The sequence below is a fragment of the Diaphorina citri genome, unplaced genomic scaffold (genome assembly GCF_000475195.1).
Source record: "Diaphorina citri unplaced genomic scaffold, Diaci psyllid genome assembly version 1.1 scaffold19, whole genome shotgun sequence".
NCBI lineage: Eukaryota > Metazoa > Arthropoda > Insecta > Hemiptera > Psyllidae > Diaphorina > Diaphorina citri.
The window spans coordinates 386,727-411,831 of record NW_007377457.1 but is presented as its reverse complement, the minus strand read 5'-3'; the positions used below and the strand labels follow the sequence as shown (position 1 = coordinate 411,831).

The following is a 25,105-nucleotide window of genomic DNA, read 5'->3' as shown; positions in this document are numbered from 1 at the left end:
CTACTCAAGTTGCGCCCCTTTCTACAAGATAATGTATTGTTATGCGGTGGTCGCATTTCCAATGCAAGTCAAATTGAGTATCATCATGCTCATCCAATCATTTTACCCAAGAAACATCACGTTGTTTACATATTTTATGTAATTCGAAATGTTAAATACGGCGACTTCGTTCTGCTGCCTGTCTAGTCGAAAACAGCACGAGCCATTTTCCAATCACATACCACCTTGGTAAAGCAAAGGTTGAGTGTAAAAGGCACATCCACTCGTTATTACTTTCTATTACTACAGTATAGCGAGCTATACTAGTAATGTAAGTATTGCAATCGGTCTTTTTTTTTGTAGCCAAAACCAAATTTTAGTCTAAAAGTGATCACTCAGGGCGGATTGAGAGGCTGACCAAAAACGTCGGCCCCGTCTGAAGATTTTTATTAATATGGGTTTGATAGGCACATCCACTCGTTATTACTTTCTATTACTACAGTATAGCGAGCTATACTAGTAATGAGAGTATTGCAATCGGTCCTAGCCCCGGCCATGAACATTCTAAATGATCATTCCTCTAATCATAAAATAGAGATTTCAGGATTAGAGGAGAAAATAGAGCCAGAACCCATTAGTACTGAAATGCCATTAATTCAGGCAATTTTTGAAACACTCTTATGCAACGGTAAAAGCATTGGAGGGTTACCTAGGTTAAAAAAGGCAATGAGCAACATGGCTACAAAGGACTATGAGTTTTTTTTAAAGGACGTTTCACTAAGAGGGTCTATTTAGCAATAGGGAAACGCCGCAACGGGAGTAAAAAAAAAAACTAATTTTGAAGTACCTGAAAGTTCATTTCTTTTACTTGTGTGTTTTCCGTTTAATCGAATAATAATTAAAAAAATATACATATAATAAATAATTGATAATTAAATTAATTTTAGTAGCGTATTTTTTTAGTTTGAATTTATATACTGAAGAAATTACCTGTCTATCGAGAGCTCAGAACAAAATATGAGAAGAAATATGCGTGACATTCAATTTTTTATTGAAAAGAGTCAATCTTAATTATGTATTATTGACGTCCACAAAACGACTGCTTTGCTGGATTCTAATGCCTGAGGCCACACTCGAAGAATAAAAGTTAACCATAGTTTAATTTCCAAGTGTAGCCTCGGCCATGAACATTCTAAATGATCATTCCTCTAATCATAAAATAGAGATTTCAGGATTAGAGGAGAGAATTATGCCAGGCCAGAACCCATTAGTACTGAAATGCGATTGATTCAGGCAATTTTTGAAACACTCTTATACAACGGTAAAAGCATTGGAGGGTTACCTAGGCAAAAAAGGCAATGAGCAACATGGCTACAAAGGGCTATGAGTTTTTTAAAGGACGTTTCGCTAAGAGGGTCTATTTAGCAACAGGGAAACGCCGCAAATATTTTGCTGTCCAAGAGTCAGTGGATGGATTCAGGAAAAGTTGACTTAAGAGAAGATATTTCCTCGAGGGTTCAATGACATTCAATTTTTTATTGAAAAGAGTCAATCTTAATTATGTATTATTGACGTCCACAAAACGACTGCTTTGCTGGATTCTAATGCCCGAGGCCACACTCGAAGAATAAAAGTTAACCATAGTTTAATTTCCAAGTGTAGCCCCGGCCATGAACATTCTAAATGATCATTCCTCTAATCATAAAATAGAGATTTCAGGATTAGAGGAGAAAATAGAGCCAGAACCTATTAGTACTGAAATGCCTTTCATTCAGGCAATTTTTGAAACACTCTTATGCAACGGTAAAAGAGTTTTTTTTAAAGGACGTTTCACTAAGAGGGTCTATTTAGCAATAGGGAAACGCCGCAAATATTTTGCCGTCGCAAATATTTTTGGATGGATTCAGGAAAAGTTGACTTAAGAGAAGATATTTCCTCGAGGGTTCAAAAATATTCCTTAGGAACCAAAAAAATAGGAGAAAAATGTTACAACTCATATTATGAAATACAAGAATATTTTCTATTCTGTCCCTCAAAGGTCAAAGATAGTTAATGGCACAATTTTAAATGTTCGAATTTAGTTAATTTAATTTATAGATAATTTTATTTTTAATCCATGACGGGGAGAAAATTTACAAACAAAAAAATTAGAGAGAAAAAAAACCAAAAAAATAGGAGAAAAATGTTACAACTCATATTATGAAATACAAGAATATTTTCTATTCTGTCCCTCGAAGGTTAAAGATAGTTAATGGCACAATTTTAAATGTTCGAATTTAGTTAATTTAATTTATAGATAATTTTATTTTCAATCCATGACGGGGAGAAAATTTACAAACAAAAAAATTAGAGAAAAAAATTCGTGAGGAAAAGAAATAAAAAACAATAAACATAGGTAAATGCAGAGTTCATTTGCCAGCTTCTTTGTCTTTTTGATATGCGCGAACTTTACGTTGACACATCACTCGTGTTTATGTACCTCTGTGATTATGATTATCAATATAAAATTGACCAATAAATAGGATAGAAATAAATATTCGTTGAGAAAGAAAAACCATACTTTTTACGATATATTTTATGTAATTCGAAATAATGTTAAATACGGCGACTTCGTTCTGCTGCCTGTCTAGTCGAAAACGGCGCGAGCCATTTTCCAATCACTTATCTAAAATTGACCAATAAATAGGATAGAAATAAATATTCGTTGAGAAAGAAAAACCATACTTTTTACGATATATTTTATGTAATTCGAAATGTTAAATACGGCGACTTCGTTCTGCTGCCTGTCTAGTCGAAAACAGCACGAGCCATTTTCCAATCACTTATCTACATTTCTAATGAAATTCTAAATAATTATATACAAAGAAAAAAGTACACTTCGATACGTATTTGTCCAACAAGAAATAAATCAAATTCACCAAGTGCACGCTGTTATCCAAACAACTAATTGATTGACTGTACACTTCGATACGTATTTGTCCAACAAGAAATAAATCAAATTCACCAAGTGCACGCTGTTATCCAAACAACTAATTGATTGACTAAGAAATACATAAACATGAAATAATGATTATTTTCAACCTAATATTTCCTTTTCTAAACTCATCTTATCATTAGTAAGACAGAACAAAATTATCATTTTTCTACAATGGTTTTAGGTTTACAATGTTTGGAAATTTACATTTTATTAGTAAAATAAATAATATTTATATTTTTTAAATGATAATTTTTGAATTACCGCAAAAATAAACGAGTACCTAAATTTGCAAGGGTCAAATTGACTTTTCCTCAATATCTCGGTCCAGAATGATGTATTAGTCAACTCATAAAGTCAGCAAAAGTAATTTGCAAGGGTCAAATTGACTTTTCCTCAATATCTCGGTCCAGAATGATGTATTAGTCAACTCATAAAGTCAGCAAAAGTAAAAAAATCAAAGAACTATCACACTGAACAGCTCATCTAGTTCAATCAGAACCAAGTTTCAATACTCAATTTTCCTTTCATAATCTTAAAGACAAGGGTAAAGGACAAACAAGAACACCTAAAGTAGAGATGTGTAAAGAATGAGTGAGTTATAAAAAAAGAACTACTCTTTTCACGGGACTCAATCAGTCAGATCCTAAAACATGTCACTCACTCTTCACTCCCTTTACAGGGAGTTAGGATCTGACTCATTAACTGAGTTGTCCACTGAAAAGAGAAATTCTTTTTTACAACTCTCTCACACTCTTCACACATTTGTACCTTGTACCCAATGTGCAGCAGTGGTGTGCAATATGAATGAACACCCCAAAAAGTCTGAGAACCACTGATCACCTAAAAGCTAGGCAAGGGTGGGCAGGACTTTCTTTTATTTTAATAGGCTAAATAGACCAAACTAACCAGTCTGAAATTAGCATCATCCACTTCTACAACCTCGTGAGTATTGAATATTAAAACTTAGCTCCAGAAACGAATTTCGTTAAGTAGAATCCAATAAATATAGAGAAAACTAACCCTTAATTGGTCTATTCTATACATGCAATATGTATACAATATTTCATCTATTCCATTGTCTTCACTTATGTGTTTACCCTTGATTTATATAAAAAGAAGCAAATAGAAACAAGTGCAGTAAAATTAAAAGAATAGGGGGGGATATTTTATCCATTCATTAGGCATATTTTCTTCACCAAACATTCCCAAAACATCTTTACACAATCAATCCTAAGCCCTCCAATTAAATAAAATATATCTTCTAGATTTGGTGAACAAAATATGCCAAATGAAAAGAAATTATTTGACAGAAAAAGGAGGTATACTTTACATTTACATAATAATCAACATTGAATTAGTCCTGGCTTGGAATTAGGTTCTGCATTGACATGGACTCATGTAGCTCCTTGAGTTAGGTTCATCTCACACATAATATATTGGTTGGTGTAATTTTCAAATGTTTGCTGGACAAACAAAGGAAGAAAGAAGAGTCTTTTGTTAAGTTTACATACCTATCTAATATCCTGTTACTCATTTTGAAGTTTTTGTTAACCTCTAAGCATACTCAAAGTCTTCCTGTAAGATATCAACGCGCTCACATGCGGGCCCAACGCGATAGAAACGCATGCGTATGACGTGCGTCGCTACACGAGTGACATGCTGGGCTGGCTGCATGCCAATATACCGCGGGAGAAGACGCATCTGATTGCCCTACTCAAACTGTGCTCGCGGACAGATAAGGGTAAGTATTTGTGTGAGAGATTTTAGGCCAGCCACTCATTATCAGGTAGACCTGACAACAGGTATACCTGATCAGTTCTACCTGTCAGGTCTACCTGATAGTGAGTGGCTGGCCTTACGTAAATAGTCGTATTTGCATCGGTGGTGTATTGGTCAAGATGGTCGCCTGGTAAATAGGAGAGCGTGTGTTCAATTCTTGTCGAGATATGAAATTTTATCTTCAACATTTTCTGAGTATTTGACCACAATAATACCTACCAATGTACTTTTTTTTTAATGGAATGGGATGCTATATGCTATACCCTGCCCTGACAAATGAAACCCACAACTAATGATTTCTCTTCCCATTTCACCAGGTGTCAGCTACACTGCAAGGACATCGAAACCCCTGAACTAGCTCTGCTCTTGGCCAAATCCATGTTTTGTCTTCAAGACCACACCGTTCTCTTCTCCTACATCCTTGCCGAATATTGTACATGCCGGCGCGCCATTCTGGTGCGTCTGTTTATCAACGCGCTCACATGCGGGCCCAACGCGATAGAAACGCATGCGTATGACGTGCGTCGCTACACGAGTGACATGCTGGGCTGGCTGTATGCCAATATACCGCGGGAGAAGACGCATCTGATTGCCATACTCAAACTGTGCTCGCGGACAGATAAGGGTAAGTATTTGTGTGAGAAATTTGAGGCCAGCCACTCATTATCAGGTAGACCTGACGACAGGTATACCTGATAGGAGAGCGTGTGTTCAATCCCTGTCGAGATATGAAATTTTATCTTCAACATTTTCTGAGTATTTGACCACAATAATACCTACCAATGTACTTTTTTTTTATGGAATGGGATGCTATATGCTATACCCTGCCCTGACAGAGCGTGCCATTACTTCAAGGCAGTACCAATGTACATACCTAGTAGTAGCCTAGTACTTCCTGGGGTAAAGGGACTTTTTAGTCCTATTTGAGCAGTATATAAATTAACTTGCTCTATTTTTGTTATTGTTCCCATTTTATCGCCTTACGTAAATAGTCGTATTTGCATCGGTGGTGTATTGGTCAAGATGGTCGCCTGGTAAATAGGAGAGCGTGTGTTCAATTCTTGTAGAGATATGAAATTTTATCTTCAACGTTTTCTGAGTATTTGACCACAATAATACCTACCAATGTACTTTTTTTTAATTGAATGGGATGCTATACCCTCCCCTGACAAAGCGTGCCATTACTTCAAGGCAGTACCAATGTACATACCTAGTAGTAGCCTAGTGCTTCCTGGGGTAAAGGGACTTTTTAGTCCTATTTGAGCAGTATATAAATTAACTTTCACTATTTTTGTTATTGTTCCCTCTTCCTGGGGTAAAGGGACTTTTTAGTCCTATTTGAGCAGTATATAAATTAACTTTCACTATTTTTGTTATTGTTCCCTTTTTTTTTTCAGACCAAGTGATTAGCGATTCTCTCGCTAACATCAGTGAAGGTGTAACCAACCCTCTCCGTGTGAGGATAGAGAAAATACTAACCAGCAATACTTCACCTATTGCTCTCTATACAGTCACCTCTCTACTCAGGTACGTAAGAAATTTTCAGTTTTCTCTTAGTACCGTCAGGCATAAAGTCAACAAGATATAAACTGTTCGCTTGGTACCACCAGACATAAAGTCAGAAAGATATTGAGTTGAGAGTTGCGAATTTCAGAATGCCAGCCTAGTTAGTTTTGGAGGGTAGCGCGTTAGCCTTGTAAGCGCTAGGTCAGTGGTTTGAACCCTGCCCGCGGCAAACGTTATCCTAAACAGATAAGGTTCGTTCTCGGAACGGCTGGCTTTTTCTAATCCTGTCCTCCTCTCTTAGAAAGGCTCGATGTGATAATACAGTCACTAATGACTAACTCGATAGTAATTCTTGTGAATATTGGTGATTATTCTTCATGAAGGAATGGATGTGTAATGTTGTAGTGTTACTATTCAAGGTCATTGACTGTACCAGTTTGGAGAGAAAAGAGAAACCACCAAACAACTCACCAACTAAACGAGAAGAATGCACTCCACTATTTAAATGGCTATCAGGATCACAATTCACTTCAGTACTTGACAATTCATTAGATAATACAAGAAAAACCATGAAAACTTCAAGAAAAGCAGTCGGAAATCGGAAAACCCTGCAGCAAAAAATTCCAACTTTTTGAATGTTTACAGATTAAAGTCGGCCATTTGCTGTTTTTTCGTTTTTTATCAACGAGCACAAAAACAAAGTGCGAAAAAAGTGTGCATCGTGTGCAAATCTATTTATAAGTCGATAATGTTCTCCTGTCTTTTGTGTACTGTACACTGTACACCCAGTAACCCACTTTAAAAAATTCTATGTCTTGAAATAATTTGTTTGTTGAAAACAAATTATTTGAAGTAGATAGGGATCCTAAAGAAAAATGAATTTTCGATTGTTTTTCAAGAGAGATTTATATTTTTTGTATATTTTATTAAAACTATGTATTTATGTAAACAAAATGCATTATTATAGCTCTTATGAAAAATTGACTCATATGGATTTTTTTCTAAGACTTTCCAGAATTCCTCTTTTCATATTCTCTCTCTACACTTTGTTATTTGACTTGGTTCTTTCCTATTACCAACCTCAGTGGTGTAGTGGTTAGCGCCGTGGACTTCGGATCTGGAGGTTGGTGGTTCGAGTCCTAGTCAAGTCATAAAATTTAGCGTGGTGCATTAAGCAGGGAACAACATTTGTGACAAGCATTTATGCTCAACATAATTAAAATTCCTTTGGTTCTTTCCTATTATTACCTGTAACTGCTAAGGTCTAGGTGTCTAGGATAAAACCTGCATACACAAAAGGCGCACTCAGGAGCCTATGCCCCTGTGTAGGGGCAAACAGCTTTAAAGGATGGGTTATCGTCATTCTTTAAGAATCCTCAAGTTCTCGCAGCCAGCTCTCTAGTGAACCACTTGTTATAGTCTAGCCTGGTTAGCAGTTGTTCTATCTGTACAGAGCGAGATCTAAGCCTTCTCAGTTCGCACATGAGGAGTATCTATTTATGGATTTTTCTAGGACTTTCCAGATTTCCTCTTTTCATATTCTTTCTTTACACTCTTGTTCTTGTTCCTGTCATCGTCATTCTCTTACATTTCCTCTTCAAGTTCTCGCAGCCAGCTCTCTAGTGAACCACTTGTTATAGTCTAGCCTGGTCAGCAGTTGTTCTATCTGTACAGAGCGAGATCTAAGCCTTCTCAGTTCGCACATGAGGAGTATTAGGTTGGCAATGGTGGTATCGAATTTGACGCCCAAAGCTTCTAGCTCTGTAGATCGTGTGATTAAGGAAAGCTACTAGAGACATTATACGCCACAGACCAAGTAGCCATTTTCAGGGAGTTGTAGAGGAAAAACTACAAACGATGGAAGAAAAGGGATTATCATTAACTAATTCTTTCAAAGCTTCAAGAACATCCTGAAATTACAAAAAATAAAATTATCAGTTGACAAATTATCCAAGGACAATAATTAATAACCAATATGTAAATAAATAAATAAAAAAATCTCTGGAGTATGCTTTGTATTCTACAGGTAATTTTACTTTGACCTCCAAAGGATTAATTTCTTGGGGAATTTTACTTATATGTATTTTTTTTTTTTCAAATGTTTTGAACTCTTGATGTTGAAATTTTCTAACTGCTGGTCCCTTGTATGTCTTCTCTTCGTAGAAGCTTGACCCGTCCTTCAGGGCTGTTTGCCCCTACACCTAAGCCTCGGAGTGGGCTTTTTGTGTATGAAATCATCTGGGAGGGGGGTAGGTCCTGGGGGCCCCGCGCCTTTGAAACTGCCCCGGGCCCCGCGGGGGGCTAATCCGGCCCTGCTTCTCTCACTCAAAACCACTTCTGTTTCAGCCCACATCAAGCAATGTATTGTCCCATGACCAAAACCCTCTGTCTGTCACTGTACATCCAGTAAGTAAAGACTCTCACAGCAAGTCAAATTTCCGACCATTTTCTCAGTTTATAAGCTTGGTTGTGACATAAGTAAAGGCCCTCACAGCAATGTCCGACCATTTTCTGTTTCTAAACTTGGTTGCGACATAAGTAAAGGCCCTCACAGCAATGTCCGACCATTTTCTATTTCTAAACTTGGTTGTGCCAGCCTAGTTAGCTTGAAGGGTAGCGGGTCTGCCTTGTAAGCGCTAGGTCGCGGGTTCGATTCCCGCCCAGTCCTTTCTGAATTCCCCCCCCCCTTTTGAAGATCGTTTCCCTCTTTTGGCGTTTCCGAAAGGAAAATACACCGGGAGAATGTCATCCTTCATGTCAGGTCTAACTTTCGCAATATTTATCGCCAGTGGACACTTGGCTTTAATTTTTTTTCCGTCAGGCGCTTTCGTGTTAAAACGTGATCACGCCGTTTACAGCTTTAAACCCATTTCCTTTCTGAATTCCCCCCCCCCTTTTGAAGATCGTTTCCCTCTTTTGGCGTTTCCGAAAGGAAAATACACCGGGAGAATGTCATCCTACATGTCAGGTCTAACTTTCGCAATATTTATCGCCAGTGGACACTTGGCTTTGATTCCGAAAGGAAAATACACCGGGAGAATGTCATCCTACATGTCAGGTCTAACTTTCGCAATATTTATCGCCAGTGGACACTTGGCTTTAATTTTTTTCCGTCAGGCGCTTTCGTGTTAAAACGTGATCACGCCGTTTACAGCTTTAAACCCATTAAAAAAAAATCCTTCCTTCCTCAGGTGAATCATCTGATGAGCACCATTCTCGATATGAGCGAAACGTTCTGTCTTAAGGTTCGTTCTCGGAACGGCTGGCTTTTTCTAATCCTGTCCTCCTCTCTTAGATTTCGGGACGATACAGTTCCCTCAATCAAACCTTTTAAAAAATAGAGTTGATTGTATTTTTCTTTCCCGGTTCAGTTAACGGGACGCTAATTTTGTTTGCAAAACTCCCTATTATTTGCAACAATAACGGGAGAACCCTTTACCAACAAAGTACATACCTGTCTATTAGGGTATCCAATACCAACTCTCCTCTTGTCCACTTCTTGCAATCATCTCTCTCTTATAATCATTTATGTTCCCCATTTTCAGAATTCACGGACCATCTCAACCGGCAATGATCCACTCTCATCGCAGTTCGTTCATAGTGATCTGCATTTGGATCATCCTGCTTCTAGTCACGTATGAAATGCTCAACGCTATGTTTCTGCTCTTATCCAAACAGAATGTCACCTATATCATAGCATACGTCAGGAACAACAGCTTTGAGTATGTATGAAATAGACCATCTATCAGAAGTATCCTAATTCAGTCCCAAAAATAATAGCTTAGTAAAAAAAAAAAAAAAGGAATTTTAACTGTGTTGAGCATTAAATGCTTGTCACAAATGTCCTTCCTTGCTTGACAAACTATGCTAAATTTAATGACTTGACTAGGACTTGAACCACTAACCTCCAGATCCAGAGTCCACTGTGCTAACCACTACACTACTGAGGTTGGTATAATAGCTTAGTAGTAAGCAAAGCACTTTGCAAACTGTGCATGTGCCATTATCTGTGGATTGAGCTTAATTCAAAAAGGAAATTTAATTGTGTTGAGCATTAAATGCTTGTCACAAATGTCCTTCCTTGCTTGATAAACTATGCTAAATTTAATGACTTGACTAGGACTTGAACCACTAACCTCCAGATCCAGAGTCCACCGTGCTAACCACTACACTACTGAGGTTTGTATAATAGCTTAGTAGTAAGCAAAGCACTTTGCAAACTGTGCATGTGCCATTATCTGTGGATCGAGCTTAATTTAAGGGTATATCTAATTCCATATATTTTTTAAGACTACTTACAAATGAATCTGTTACAAGAGGACACACTTCCTTTTCTTGGGTGGCTCGGGAGGTTCTAGAGCTGCAAGAATGGCTTCATCAAAAACATTCTTCAAGCCTTTCTGTGTGAGAGCTGAACATTCCACATACTTGACTGCTTTCAATTCTTTTGCCAGTTTCTCTCCTGCTACTTACAAATGAATCTGTTACAAGAGGACACACTTCCTTTTCTTGGGTGGCTCGGGAGGTTCTAGAGCTGCAAGAATGGCTTCATCGAAAACATTCTTCAAGCCTTTCTGTGTGAGAGCTGAACATTCCACATACTTGACTGCTTTCAATTCTTTTGCCAGTTTCTCTCCTAAAAATCAAGTCATATTAATGTGTGGCTTACCTTTTTCTTTCTTTTATTATAGAGCCCATTTAAATATTAGGACTGCTGTTTCTCTCCTAAAAATCAAGTCATATTAATGTGTGGCTTACCTTTTTCTTTCTTTTATTATAGAGCCCATTTAAATATTAGGACTGCCATTGACTGAAGTAGAAGTTCTTATTTACCAACTAAAATGCTGTACATCTTATCATGCAAGACTGAGGAATATTTTTTTAGTAAAAAAAAAGTTGAAGTCTAGTCTATAGGTTTATAGGATAATAATATTTACCTTGTTCAAATGAGATTGGTTTCTGTTTGTTTTTTGCTAATTTCTCTAGTGTGGGGGCATCTTCTCGCAAATCAATTTGTGTTCCTACCAAGAGGAAAGGTGTTTTCTGACAATGATGTGTTATTTCTGGAACCCATTTCTCTTTCACATTTTCAAAGGAAGATGGAGACACAACAGAAAAGCAAACAAGAAAAACATCAGTCTGAGGATAGCTGAGTGGACGTAGTCTGTCGTAATCTTCTTGACCAGCTGTATCAAATAGACCTGAAAACAGATGCAAACAGAATGATATCAATCTAAGGTGAATATAAATACAAAGATAGAGATGAAAACAAACAGATGAAGACCCCAATTTAATCTTCCCTTTCCTCTTTCTTACTCCTGTCCCTTACCCAACCAGGGTTGATGTTGGTGATGAAGCCCAAAGTATGGAGCTTCATGGGGGGAGAATGTTCGGTACTGATGAACCAGAACCACCCGCCTAATTTTCGGTTCCAATCAACGGACCGCCTGATGTTCATCATGTTACTAGGCAACCAAGTTGTTTAGTGTTTCCCAAAGCAGCAAAGAAAAAATCGTTGCGAATTTCAGAATGCCAGCCTAGTTAGTTTTGGAGGGTAGCGCGTTAGCCTTGTAAGCGCTAGGTCAGTGGTTTGAACCCTGCCCGCGGCAAACGTTATCCTAAACAAATCTAAGGTGAATATAAATACAAAGATAGAGATGAAAACAAACAGATGAAGACCCCAATTTAATCTTCCCTTTCCTCTTTCTTACTCTTATTAGTAAATAAGTTTTGAGGTAAGTACCAATTTGGGTGTTCATCTTCATACAACCACCAGACATTATTGACAGAAAAAAAGGTCTCAAAAATTACTCACCCAAAGCAAACAAGAAAAACATCAGTCTGAGGATAGCTGAGTGGACGTAGTCTGTCGTAATCTTCTTGACCAGCTGTATCAAATAGACCTAAAAACAGATGCAAACAGAATGATATCAATCTAAGATGAATATAAATACAAAGATAGAGATGAAAACAAACAAATGAAGACCCCAATTTAATCTTCCCTTTCCTCTTTCTTACTCTTATTAGTAAATAAGTTTTGAGGTAAGTACCTATTTGGGTGTTCATCTTCATACAACCACCAGACATTATTGACAGAAAAAAAGGGTCTCAAAAATTACTCACCTAAAGTGTATGGTTCTCCTCCAATCATAACAGTGACTGCATAGTTATCGAAAACTGTCGGTACATATTCTGAAGGAAATTTGTTTGTTGTGTATGAAATAAGCAGACATGTTTTACCCACAGCTCCATCACCAACTACAACACACTTGATTGTTTGCATTGTTCTGGCAAAATTTAAACCTTACAGGACTAGAGATATTCTGCCACTCTCGAAAATCCTGAAAAAGAAAAGGTACAAGTGAGAAAATGTTCATTGATATTTACTGTGGAACAATAGAACTCAATGAATGTGCCTACTAAAATGTCATGTATCCTCTTATAGATATTCAAATAACTCCTATTAGTAAATAAGTTTTGAGGTAAGTACCTATTTGGGTGTTCATCTTCATACAACCACCAGACATTATTGACAGAAAAAAAGGTCTCAAAAATTACTCACCTAAAGTGTATGGTTCTCCTCCAATCATAACAGTGACTGCATAGTTGTCGAAAACTGTCGGTACATATTCTGAAGGAAATTTGTTTGTTGTGTATGAAATAAGCAGACATGTTTTACCCACAGCTCCATCACCGACTACAACACACTTGATTGTTTGCATTATTCTGGCAAAATTTAAACCTTACAGGACTAGAGATATTCTACCACTCTCGAAAATCCTGAAAAAGAAAAGGTACAGGTGAGAAAATGTTCATTGATATTTACTGTGGAACAATAGAACTCAATGAATGTGCCTACTATAATGTCATGTATCCTCTTATAGATATTCAAATAGGAAAATCCTGAAAAAGAAAAGGTACAAGTGAGAAAATGTTCATTGATATTTACTGTGGAACAATAGAACTCAATGAATGTGCCTACTACAATGTCATGTATCCTCTTATAGATATTTAAATAGATTGTTACTTATATGAGAATAATGCAGGCTATTACCTCTCCATGATTGTAGCAAATTATTAGGGCCTTAAAATGCTAACTATGCACTAGACTAGACAGAGTTCTTATACCCCAAACTGGCCCCACCCACCTCTCTTGCAAACACTCGGGCAATTATCACACATATGAACACTTTGGGACTGTCGATTAGTTCCTTGGAAATGTGTGACAGAGTTCTTATACCCCAAACTGGCCCCACCCACCTCTCTTGCAAACACTCGGGCAATTATCACACATATGAACACTTTGGGACTGTTGATTAGTTGCTTGGAAATGTGTTGTTGCGAATTTCAGAATGCCAGCCTAGTTAGTTTTGGAGGGTAGCGCGTTAGCCTTGTAAGCGCTAGGTCAGTGGTTTGAACCCTGCCTGCGGCAAACGTTATCCTAAACGGATAAGGTTCGTTCTCGGAACGGCTGGCTTTTTCTAATCCTGTCCTCCTCTCTTAGATTTCGGGACGATACAGTTCCCTCAATCAAACCTCTTAAAAAATAGAGTTGATTGTATTTTTCTTTCCCCATTTCAGATTCTACAGGAAAACAATAGGAGGCGTCATTCCATCCAGCAGTCTGGACAAAACACTCATCGAGTTAGTGGAAACCAGTGAAGGCGTGTTTGTTAACACGCTTCAACGTATGGTGCGTGTTAAGATTCTCGAGAAGGTAGAGGCACCGGGTCCCGACCTCATTCCGTCCCCGGGGGTTACACATCTGCTGAATCTACTACGGGAAATGCTCAGCGCTGCTCAACATTATGAGGACGAGACGGATAGGCAGAGTGACACCCTACGTGTTGTGAGTAACATTATAGATCCTCTCCTACAGACGATTAATCTGAGTGCCTCCCGTCTGAGCACGGTACATATGAGTGTCTATCTGCTCAACTCCATACACACCATGACCAAGGCATTGGAAGAGTACCCAAACATTGGTCACTATAGGGAACGCCTCGCTGCACAGTGTGATGTACAGGTCGACACGCTTACTTCCGAACAGTCCAGCTCGTTCGTCGTCAATTTGAATTTGGCGCCAATGTACACCATTCTCCAGGAGGTGAACAATCGAGCGACCAGCCCTGGGGGAAGGCAAGACGCCTTGTCTCGCATCCCAGGCATGGAAGTAGCGAGTCTGAATAATTTCCTCAGGAATTTCGATAACTTCCTCGCCAATCCCAACACGTTGGTTTTGCCTCAGGTGAATTTGATTCTCAATGGAGAACATAGGAATGCTATTCTGACCCGATCCTGTCAGGTAATTTGCGCCATCTATCGGCAACTGTATGAAGCTGTACATGATCCAACCAATATGTATGAGAATCCGGCAACACTGTTGAGTAAAACTCCGGCGGAGATAAGGACTATATTGGAGACGAAGAGTAAGGAGCAGATACAGGATGTGTCTAATGTTCAGCAACCTCCTGCTACACCTGCCATACAGGAGGTGTAGATCTATTTATTCTTTCCCCATTTCAGATTCTACAGGAAAACAATAGGAGGCGTCATTCCATCCAGCAGTCTGGACAAAACACTCATCGAGTTAGTGGAAACCAGTGAAGGCGTGTTTGTTAACACGCTTCAACGTATGGTGCGTGTTAAGATTCTCGAGAAGGTAGAGGCACCGGGTCCCGACCTCATTCCGTCCCCGGGGGTTACACATCTGCTGAATCTACTACGGGAAATGCTCAGCGCTGCTCAACATTATGAGGACGAGACGGATAGGCAGAGTGACACCCTACGTGTTGTGAGTAACATTATAGATCCTCTCCTACAGACGATTAATCTGAGTGCCTCCCGTCTGAGCACGGTACATATGAGTGTCTATCTGCTCAACTCCATACACACCATGACCAAGGCATTGGAAGAGTACCCAAACATTGGTCACTATAGGGAACGCCTCGCTGCACAGTGTGATGTACAGGTCGACACGCTTACTTCCGAACAGTCCAGCTCGTTCGTCGTCAATTTGAATTTGGCGCCAATGTACACCATTCTCCAGGAGGTGAACAATCGAGCGACCAGCCCTGGGGGAAGGCAAGACGCCTTGTCTCGCATCCCAGGCATGGAAGTAGCGAGTCTGAATAATTTCCTCAGGAATTTCGATAACTTCCTCGCCAATCCCAACACGTTGGTTTTGCCTCAGGTGAATTTGATTCTCAATGGAGAACATAGGAATGCTATTCTGACCCGATCCTGTCAGGTAATTTGCGCCATCTATCGGCAACTGTATGAAGCTGTACATGATCCAACCAATATGTATGAGAATCCGGCAACACTGTTGAGTAAAACTCCGGCAGAGATAAGGACTATATTGGAGACGAAGAGTAAGGAGCAGTTACAGGATGTGTCTAATGTTCAGCAACCTTCTGCTACACCTGCCATACAGGAGGTGTAGATGTATTTATAAGTCGATAATGTTCTCCTGTCTTTTGTCTACTGTACACCCTGTAACCCACTTTAAAAAATTCTATGTAACCAATATGTATGAGAATCCGGCAACACTGTTGAGTAAAACTCCGGCGGAGATAAGGACTATATTGGAGACGAAGAGTAAGGAGCAGTTACAGGATGTGTCTAGTGTTCAGCAACCTCCTGCTACACCTGCCATACAGGAGGTGTAGATCTATTTGCATGGAAGGCGGGATTTTTCGAAAATGAAAAGTTTAAAATGGCTTATCTACAGGTCTTATCAGAAAAATTTGCATTTGTGTCACTTTTCAGTCTTTCGTCTTTCCACTTTAGTAAAGAATCAACCTTGATTTATTAGTGTTGAGTGTATGACCAATTTGTTGAAGAGTGTGGACGGGCCTTTGTTTTGATATCGATAATTTTCAACCTCCATGGAAGGCGGGATTTTTCGAAAATGAAAAGTTTAAAATGGCTTATCTACAGGTCTTATCAGAAAAATTTGCATTTGTGTCACTTTTTCAGTCTTTCGTCTTTCCACTTTAGTAAAGAATCAACCTTGATTTATTAGTGTTGAGTGTATGACTTTCCCTTCAGAGCAAAGATGTCTGAGTGAAAAGACAACTTGGAAAGAGAGTTTTGTAGACAGGTTCACTTTCAGATCTTACGATTCCACGTAGACATGGATTCCAAGTCGGGCATTGGTCTGCAGGGTGTTGACAGTGATGATAAGAATAGCAGTATTATTCAGAAGAGACTAAACAAAGTCATAGACACAAATATAGACAATGATAAGGTAGATATAACTGAGATCCATCTTTTTTTTTTTTTTTTTTTTTTTTTTTTTCATTTAGGACATGTCCAACAACCACTACAACCAGTTGTGAATCTCTGGTACTGAAGTGTGTACCATTTCATGTGTGCCTGAAGGCACGCAAACATCAAGAGTTCAAAACATTTGAAAAAAAAAAATACATATAAGTAAAATTCCCTAAGAAATTAATCCTTTGGAGGTCAAAGTAAAATTACCTGTAGAATACAAAGCATACTCCAGAGATTTTTTTTTTTTTAATTTATTTACATATTGGTTATTAATTATTGTCCTTGGATAATTTGTCAACTGATAATTTTATTTTTTGTAATTTCAGGATGTTCTTGAAGCTTTGAAAGAATTATCAATATTTTTCACGGACAACACATTAATCTCAAGGAGAAATCTAAGGAGTCAAATTGAAAAAAGAAGTTTAGCTATAAATGAGGTAAGTAAGTAAATGCCTTTTTTTTCTTCTTTTTTGTTTTATTTATTTAATATTTTTAAGGAATGAGGTAAAGTTCAAGTCACATCACCCAGCCATCTACAGTTTATAGATTTCTAGAGAAGTAACAGAATTAATATTCTTAATTTTTCTCTGTTATTTCAGGATTTTGTCTCCGCATTCCGTAAGGTGAAAGAAACATTTTTCTTCTTTTTTGTTTTATTTATTTAATATTTTTAAGGAATGAGGTAAAGTTCAAGTCACATCACCCAGCCATCTACAGTTTATATAGATTTCTAGAGAAGTAACAGAATTAATGTTCTTAATTTTTCTCTGTTATTTCAGGATTTTGTCTCCGCATTCCGTAAGGTGAAAGAAACGTTGGACACAATGCATGAGGATGTGCTCCAAATGAACAATGCTGTCACAAGTATGACAACTCAGCTGCAGAACACCAAGGCTCAGACTCACCAGCTTATACAGCAAACAACCAAACTCCAGACAGAAAGGTTTGGATGAAACCAAGCACTGGATTCCTATTCCCTATTCTTACTTGACTTACTGATTTAAAGTTTCTCTAGATATGACTGTAGGTACATAGCAAACATGGACAAAGAAAGGTTTGGATGAAACCAAGCACTGGATTCCTATTCCCTATTCTTACTTGACTTACTGATTTAAAGTTTCTCTAGATATGACTGTACATAGCAAACATGGACGAAAATAATAATAATAATAGTGCTTATTTATATAATCTGATCCCTTAGATTTAGATAGCTGTTTAAAACACCAAGAAACTTTTCTCCAAGCCTAATATCCAAGCCAAGTATGCTATACACATAATACACAACCAGTAGTACTTATTTAGTAATAATAATAGTGCTTATTTATACTGCTCGCATAGGACTGAAAAGTCCCTTTACTCGAGCAGTAGGCTACTACTATTATTGTGGCTCGCATAGGACTGAAAAGTCCCTTTACTCCAGCAGTAGGCTACTACTATTATTGTGGTCAAATTCTCAAATTAGGATTGAGGATAAAATTCCATACCTCGGCTGGGATTGAACCCACGCCCTCCTGTTTACCAGGCGAGCGCCTTGACCACTAAATAGGACTGAAAAGTCCCTTTACTCCAGCAGTAGGCTACTACTATTATTGTGGTCAAATTCTCAAATTATATTGAGGATTCCATACCTCGGCTGGGATTGAACCCACGCCCTCCTGTTTACCAGGCGAGCGCCTTGACCACTACACCACCAAGGCAGGTCTTTTTATGGATGAGCCTTCCCCCCCCCCTCTTGGATAATCTGATCCCTTAGATTTAGATAGCTGTTTAAAACACCAAGAAACTTTTCTCCAAGCCTAATATCCAAGCCAAGTATGCTATACACAACCAGTAGTACTTATTTAGGTACATAGTAAAGTGACCTTTTTCTTTTCTTTTCCAGTGATAAAATCACAATGAAGCAGAAAATCTCTGAAGCCTTCATTCGAGAATTTCAACTGAACGAGTCTGAACTCAATACACTGCGGAATAGTAATGAAATCAGCATGGCATTTTTCAACGTCCTAGACCGAGTGGACAGTATCAGTCAGGCGTGTAAACTGCTCTTACAATCGGGACATGAAACTTGCGCCCTCGACATTCAACAGCAGATGACTATGTACAAGGAGACTGCACTTGATAAAATATACAGATGGTAAATACACATGTCTTCCTATGGACTTGGATAGAAAAGAAGAATATACCCGGATTATACTGCCACGATGAGACTGAAAAGTCCTGAAAAGCTATGAAACTTGCGCCCTCGACATTCAACAGCAGATGACTATGTACAAGGAGACTGCGCTTGATAAAATATACAGATGGTAAATACACATTTCTTCCTATGGACTTGGATAGAAAAGAAGAATATACCCGGTTTATACTGCAACAATGAGACTGAAAAGTCCTGAAAAGCTCAATCCAACAACTTTAACCTGGGACTATGGGCCGGGCATTGTTGGAAAATAAAACAAATGATTTCTCTTCTTGGTTCCGTTTTAGCAGGATGAACAGTAGGTCGTTTATGAAACTTGCGCCCTCGACATTCAACAGCAGATGACTATGTACAAGGAGACTGCGCTTGATAAAATATACAGATGGTAAATACACATGTCTCCCTATGGACTTGGATAGAAAAGAAGAATATAACCGGATTATACTGTCACGATGAGACTGAAAAGTCCTGAATAGCTCAATCCAACAACTTTAACCTGGGGGTATGGGCCGGACATTGTTGGAAAATAAAACAAATGATTTCTCTTCTTGGTTCCGTTTTAGCAGGATGAACAGTAGGTCGTTCGCGCCGATACCCCTAGGTTTATATTGGGTTAAAGTGGTTGAGGGCTATTTGATTTTTTTTATTATGTTAATACTTATCATTATTACTATTATTTTCAAGTAAAACTTGTCTTACAATGGATTTCACCAATATTTTTTCATCCCCTAGAAGGCCTGCCCAGCTAACAGGCTTTCAAGTTCCATTTCATTTGATTATTATTATTATTATTATTATTATTATTATTATTATTATTATTATTATTATTATTATTATTATTATTATTGATAGAGGGAACTGTAACAAGGCAGGTTATCAGGTTTTATCGTACCGAAATCCAAGAAAAAAGGGACACAAGATAGGAGAAAGCCAGCCGTTCCCAGAACGAAGCTTATTTGTTTAGGATAAAGTGTGTCCAGGGCGGGCATCGAACCCGCGGCCTAGTGCTTACAAGACAGACGCGCTACCAACGAAGATAACTAGGCTGGCTGTCCTCAACATTGTTTGAGAATTTGACCACAATACCACAATAAATCTGTGCTCATTCATTGTATGAAAAAACATTGTGATGATGTTGAATCTATGTTGCGAGTACATCTCAAAGGATTTCCCAAAGGATAATAGTAATAGCCTCCTTTAACTTCCGAACAAATTTTCTGAACACGATTCCGATTTCAGTGTTATAATGGCCAGATATAACTTCCAGTCAAAGTCCACCACCAAACTACACAGTATACTAACCAAATTACACAACATAGAAAACACGTGAATATTTCTCTAAATTTCCGAGTTGACTTCACACTACAACGGAACACACATGGAAAGAAAGAACAACGAAATAAATACAGGTACGGGAAAATAAACGGTGCTAAAATTTCAGTAGCTTTCTGGCAAACACACAAGTCCATCAGTGTTCAAACCCAACACACACAATCACACTCCAAAAAGGCAACACAAAAACTTCACTGCTGAAAATTTCATTCAACATTCAACGACAGTCAAACAATCTTCGAATGAGATCAGAATAAAAGTCTTCAACAACCAGACGTCATATGGTTTGAAGGTTATTCAAAAACCAATAGCAAAGTTCCACTCTATTCTCAATATTCAGAAACCAAGCGTTGATATAAATAGCAAGTGATTAATAAAGTCAAGCTTTGCTAAAGTCACAAAGATTAAAGAAAATGGCCGTAGAATATGACGTGACGAAGTGGGACACATTCGAAGTTGTTCTGGGACTTTACATCCACAAAGATTAAAGAAAATGGCCGTAGAATATGACGTGACGAAGTGGGACACATTCGAAGTTGTTCTGGGACTTTACATCGTGCTAGTTATCTACAATTTGTTTTTCAAAGATTGCATCACATCCTGGGGATGAGACCATAATCGGACTCCCTACCATAACTGTCCTAATTAAAAATTCGATGGAACCTCAGTAAACCCTGGTATGATATCTTCTAGAAAGATTTGGGAAAAACCTCAGTATGACTTACTTATTGTTTGTGTTCTAACCTTTGCTGAAAAACTCTGTTTTATAGTGATAACTGTCCTAATTAAAAATTCGATGGAACCTCAGTAAACCCTGGTATGATATCTTCTAGAAAGATTTGGGAAAAACCTCAGTATGAGTATGACTTACTTATTGTTTGTGTTCTAACCTTTGCTGAAAAACTCTGTTCTATAGTGATAATGATAAGGAAATTAAAAGATATGTCAGGCAAAATGAGTTTTTTAAATACAACGTCGATATAAAGAAATTGGGAAAAAATTTGTTGTAGGAAGATTTCGTTTAATATTGTATTTTTTTTATTATTAGGCGCTTTAACTATGTAAGGAAGAAAATGGACTTTGCTTTGTAATAGGTATAGGAACATAAATATGGAGTTTTTCCTTATGACCACCTGTTGTGGTTTACTGCAATGATGTTCATTATTGTTTACAAATCCAAAGGAATTGGTTCATAGGCAATTTTTCTTGTTAATTATTCCCACCTGGGATGGATTTTATCCCAAACAGGTTCGTTATCAGAACATCTGGCTTTCTCCTATCCTGTATAAAATCCTGTCTTCCTTCACTCTTCGATTTAGGGACGATAAGACCTTGACTTCTATACCTGCCTAATTCATTTGTATCAATCATTACCGGACTACGAGTTTTGTTATTAAAATGTATTTTGCTGTTTCAGTTCTTTACACATTGAAGTTTTAATGTTTGGAACACATCTTTCATGCAAAATATCATGCAACATTCTTTTTTTTTAGAAAAACCCCATAATATCTAGTGTAAGTCCTCAAAGCGCGGGGCCCCCAAAAGCGCGGGGCCCGTGGCAGTCTGCCATTCTGCCTTATGGGTAATCCGGCCCTGGAGAGAAGAGATGATTTCGTACACAAAAAGCCCACTGCGAGGCTTAGGTGTAGGGGGCAAACAGCCCTAAAGGATGGGTTAAGCTTCTACGAAGAGAAGACATACAAGGGACCAGCAGTTAGAAAATTTCAAAATGAATTTTCGAACTTTAACTCGCACCAGTTTACATGGGATTCGATCATCCATTCAATATTTTTATTTTCACCCAAATGCATGTCTTTCATTGGGGTCAGATTGATCTCATGCTAGGAGAATCCTCGAACCCGCGATCCAGCGCTTACAAGGTAAGCGCTCTAGGCTAGCACATGAAAATTGCCGTATACTACAAGTGTCTAGATGTGAAATCCGCCTTAGAAAATTTCAAAATGAATTTTCGAACTTCAACTCGCACCAATTTACATGGGATTCGATCCTCCATTCAATATTTTTATTTTTACCCAAATGGATGTCTTTCATTGGGGTTAGATTGATCTCATGCTAGGAGAATCCTCGAACCCGCGATCCAGCGCTTACAAGGTAAGCGCTCTAGGCTAGTTAATGATAATCCGTTTTCTTCCATCGTTTGTAGTTTTTCCTCTACAACTCCCTGAAAATGGCTACTTGGTCTGTGGCGTATAATATCTCTAGTAGCTTTCTGTTATTAATTATTGTCCTTGGATAATTTGTCAACTGATAATTTTATTTTTTGTAATTTCAGGATGTTCTTGAAGCTTTGAAAGAATTAGTTAATGATAATCCCTTTTCTTCCATCGTTTGTAGTTTTTCCTCTACAACTCCCTGAAAATGGCTACTTGGTCTGTGGCGTATAATGTCTCTAGTAGCTTTCCTTAATCCTTAATACATAATTTCCCCTTACCTCTCCAGCATAGATGAAAGCCTTGCTAAGAACGTTAGCCTGGAACTCAATGTGAGCTAACTGGATCTGATCAAAGTCGGCTGAGTTCCGTACAGATTGTACCAGTAGGGAGTATTCACTCTCCAAAACGTCTACCTGCAGATAGTACTGGAGGTTGTCCAGCAAGTACATAAGCCGGGTTCGAAGCTGCCAGGTGGCGGGAATTCCGCTGCAATTGAAACGAGGAAATATGTCATAAACCTTGGCTGTCTTGTAAGCGCTAGGTCCCGGGTTCGATTCCCGCCCGTTGCGGATTTTATCCTGAAGGGATAAGGTTTGTTCTCGGAAAGGCTGGCTTTCTCCTATCCTGTCTTCTTTCTCTCTTCGATTTCTGAACGATAAGACCTTAGCAGTTACAGTTCCCTCTGTCAAACCTCTTTAAAAAAAAATAATATAAGCCGGGTTCGAAGCTGCCAGGTGGCGGGAATTCCGCTGCAATTGAAACGAGGAAATATGTCATAAACCTTGGCCGTCTTGTAAGTGCTAGGTCCCGGGTTCGATTCCCACCCGTGGCGGATTTTATCCTGAAGGGATAAGGTTTGTTCTCGGAAAGGCTGGCTTTCTCCTATCCTGTCTTCTTTCTCTCTTCGATTTCGGAACGATAAGACCTTAGCAGTTACAGTTCCCTCTGTCAAACCTCTTTAAAAAAAATAAATAAATAATTCCTGTAGGTATAAGTATAAGGGGTCTCAGGAGTTAGGATCTGATTCATTAACTGAGTATTTTACTGAAAAGAGTAGTTCTTTTTTTTATAACTCGCTCACTCTATGTTCACCTCACTGGTTGTCTAGGTTTACCGTGCCCTTGGAATCAATTTAATTTGAAGAAACCATTTACTCTACACACACATCTCTATCAAAAGGAAAAGTGAGCAGTAAGATACCTGGTGTTTTTCATTTTCGTATCACGGAGCCAAATCTTGTGCAGATCTAGTTGAGCTTTCTTCAATCGGAGTAGACTCTATGTTCACCTCACTGGTTGTCTAGGTTTACCGTGCCCTTGGAATCAATTTAATTTGAAGAAACCATTTACTCTACACATACACATCTCTATCAAAAGGAAAAGTGAGCAGTAAGATACCTGGTCTTTTTCATTTTCGTATCACGGAGCCAAATCTTGTGCAGATCTAGTTGAGCTTTCTTCAACCGGAGCAGGAACTTGAACAGTGTGTTGTAGTTTTCTATGATAGGAGGCGTGAATAGGAGTTGCAATGGCCAGTCGGGTTTGTAGTTGAGAAACAGTTGATTCATCAACTTCTCTGTGGGTCAGAAGGATATTAGAGGTCATCTGAATGTTTTTTTTTTTATTTATTTATTTTTTTTGTCTAGAAGTTCTAGAACCCAACATAACACTCAACTGTCCAGCTGGTCATCCATCTGGCAACCAGAAGCAACGTGGCTTAACTTCAGTCTTCTTCTTCACCTTTTCCCATTTACAGACGGGGTTGGCGTTTTTGGTCAGCCTCTCAATCAGCCCTAAATAGGATGATTGCTTTGGGCTGACATTTGGTTTTGGCTAGAAATTTTTCGAGTGGGCACTCAATCTTTGCTATTTCTTTAGCAAGGGAAATTCAGACTGGTATCCTCTTTGTTTAAAGTCCCAAAGCCAGACCTATCGCTTAACTTTAGTGATCCAAAAAATCCCGACCTAGAATGTTGATGATTACCTACCGTTTGGATTCTTCACCACGGTGAAGTTAAACTTGCTGATCACGTTCTCGTCAATGTTGAGTAAGCTTCGTGCAGACTGGATGAGCGCCTGGTTTAAATCTGAGGAAGAAACAAAGGAGTGTAAAGTGAATGAAAAAAAAAAGTAAAGTGTATGAAAAAAAAGTGTAAAGTGAATGAAAAAAAAGTGCAAAGTGTATGAAAAAAAAAGTGTAAAGTGTACGAGTCAATGTTGAGTAAGCTTCGTGCAGACTGGATGAGCGCCTGGTTTAAATCTGAGGAAGAAACAAAGGAGTGTAAAGTGAATGAAAAATAATAGAAAGTAAAAAGTGTAAAGTGAATGAAAAAAAAGGTGTAAAGTGTATGAAAAAAAGTGTAAAGTGTATGAAAAAAAAAAGGTGTAAAGTGAATGAAAAAAAAAGTGCAAAGTGTATGAAAAAAAAAGTGTAAAGTGAATGAAAAGTGTTTTCAGGGCTATAACTTAAAACTTCCCTAAATACTCAAGTTATATCCTTAAAACAACTTATACAAGTTATATCGCTAGGAAAGTTGGTACTGGCCCAATTTTCGGAAAAAACTTCGTGCTTTGTATTTTGCACTTCGAAAAACTCAGAACGTAATATCACGGAAGAAAACTCTAAGAGATTATACATAATGGGTGATGTGACGTCAAAATAATGTGATATGCAGATGTTAAACGAATGAAATGAATTAAACTCATGTAGAACGGATGGGAGATGGACTGGATTGGATACCTGTAGAGTGTAGATGGTAAACCATTTGGACCAATTTTTGGTAGGTGGGTGGATGCATGAAATATGTATAAAATATAAGTACACATAAAATATAAGTTGAAACTTACTTTTTGCAGCAAAGCTGGTGACATTGCCTTGGAGCTTGGA

The 25,105-nt window shown here is 38.2% G+C and overlaps 5 protein-coding genes and 1 long non-coding RNA gene across 6 annotated transcripts in view; 3 read left to right on the top strand and 3 right to left on the bottom strand.

Annotated features, from left to right (window-relative positions):
- Positions 1-3,348: 3,348 nt before the first annotated feature.
- On the bottom strand, positions 3,349-12,587 carry LOC103508197 (cdc42 homolog). The gene is made up of 4 exons (XM_008472731.2): positions 12,365-12,587; positions 11,179-11,442; positions 10,715-10,877; positions 3,349-4,419 (listed from the first exon to the last, which is right to left on the bottom strand). Exons 1-3 carry the CDS (start codon positions 12,522-12,524, stop codon positions 10,726-10,728), a joined length of 576 nt encoding a protein of 191 aa, XP_008470953.1. The 5' UTR covers positions 12,525-12,587; the 3' UTR covers positions 3,349-4,419; positions 10,715-10,725.
- LOC103508438 (conserved oligomeric Golgi complex subunit 6-like) lies at positions 3,544-14,745 on the top strand. Its single transcript, XM_026822801.1, has 5 exons — positions 3,544-3,547; positions 4,539-4,677; positions 5,053-5,360; positions 6,133-6,262; positions 13,823-14,745. Exons 1-5 carry the CDS (start codon positions 3,544-3,546, stop codon positions 14,739-14,741), a joined length of 1,500 nt encoding a protein of 499 aa, XP_026678602.1. The 3' UTR covers positions 14,742-14,745.
- A 131-nt stretch (positions 14,746-14,876) lies between these two features.
- Positions 14,877-15,686, top strand: LOC113466950 (conserved oligomeric Golgi complex subunit 6-like). Its single transcript, XM_026822796.1, has one exon. It carries the CDS (start codon positions 14,877-14,879, stop codon positions 15,684-15,686), a length of 810 nt encoding a protein of 269 aa, XP_026678597.1.
- Positions 15,687-16,157: 471 nt separating this feature from the next.
- Positions 16,158-18,657, top strand: LOC103508181 (conserved oligomeric Golgi complex subunit 6-like). Its single transcript, XM_008472717.3, has 4 exons — positions 16,158-16,493; positions 16,846-16,956; positions 17,299-17,462; positions 18,402-18,657. Exons 1-4 carry the CDS (start codon positions 16,380-16,382, stop codon positions 18,655-18,657), a joined length of 645 nt encoding a protein of 214 aa, XP_008470939.1. The 5' UTR covers positions 16,158-16,379.
- A 1,935-nt stretch (positions 18,658-20,592) lies between these two features.
- LOC113467073 lies at positions 20,593-21,032 on the bottom strand. Its single transcript, XR_003391276.1, has 2 exons — positions 20,936-21,032; positions 20,593-20,789 (listed from the first exon to the last, which is right to left on the bottom strand). It is a non-coding gene; the product is annotated as an uncharacterized LOC113467073 (long non-coding RNA).
- Positions 21,033-22,455: 1,423 nt separating this feature from the next.
- Positions 22,456-25,105, bottom strand: part of LOC103508420 (gamma-tubulin complex component 4-like) — a 6,409-nt gene continuing 3,759 nt past the window's right edge. The window contains exons 6-9 of the mRNA XM_026822793.1: positions 25,066-25,099; positions 24,207-24,305; positions 23,617-23,794; positions 22,456-22,705 (exon numbers count right to left, since the gene is read on the bottom strand). Coding sequence (XP_026678594.1) covers positions 22,456-22,705; positions 23,617-23,794; positions 24,207-24,305; positions 25,066-25,099 — 561 coding nt within the window. The remainder of the gene's footprint in view (positions 22,706-23,616; positions 23,795-24,206; positions 24,306-25,065; positions 25,100-25,105) is intronic.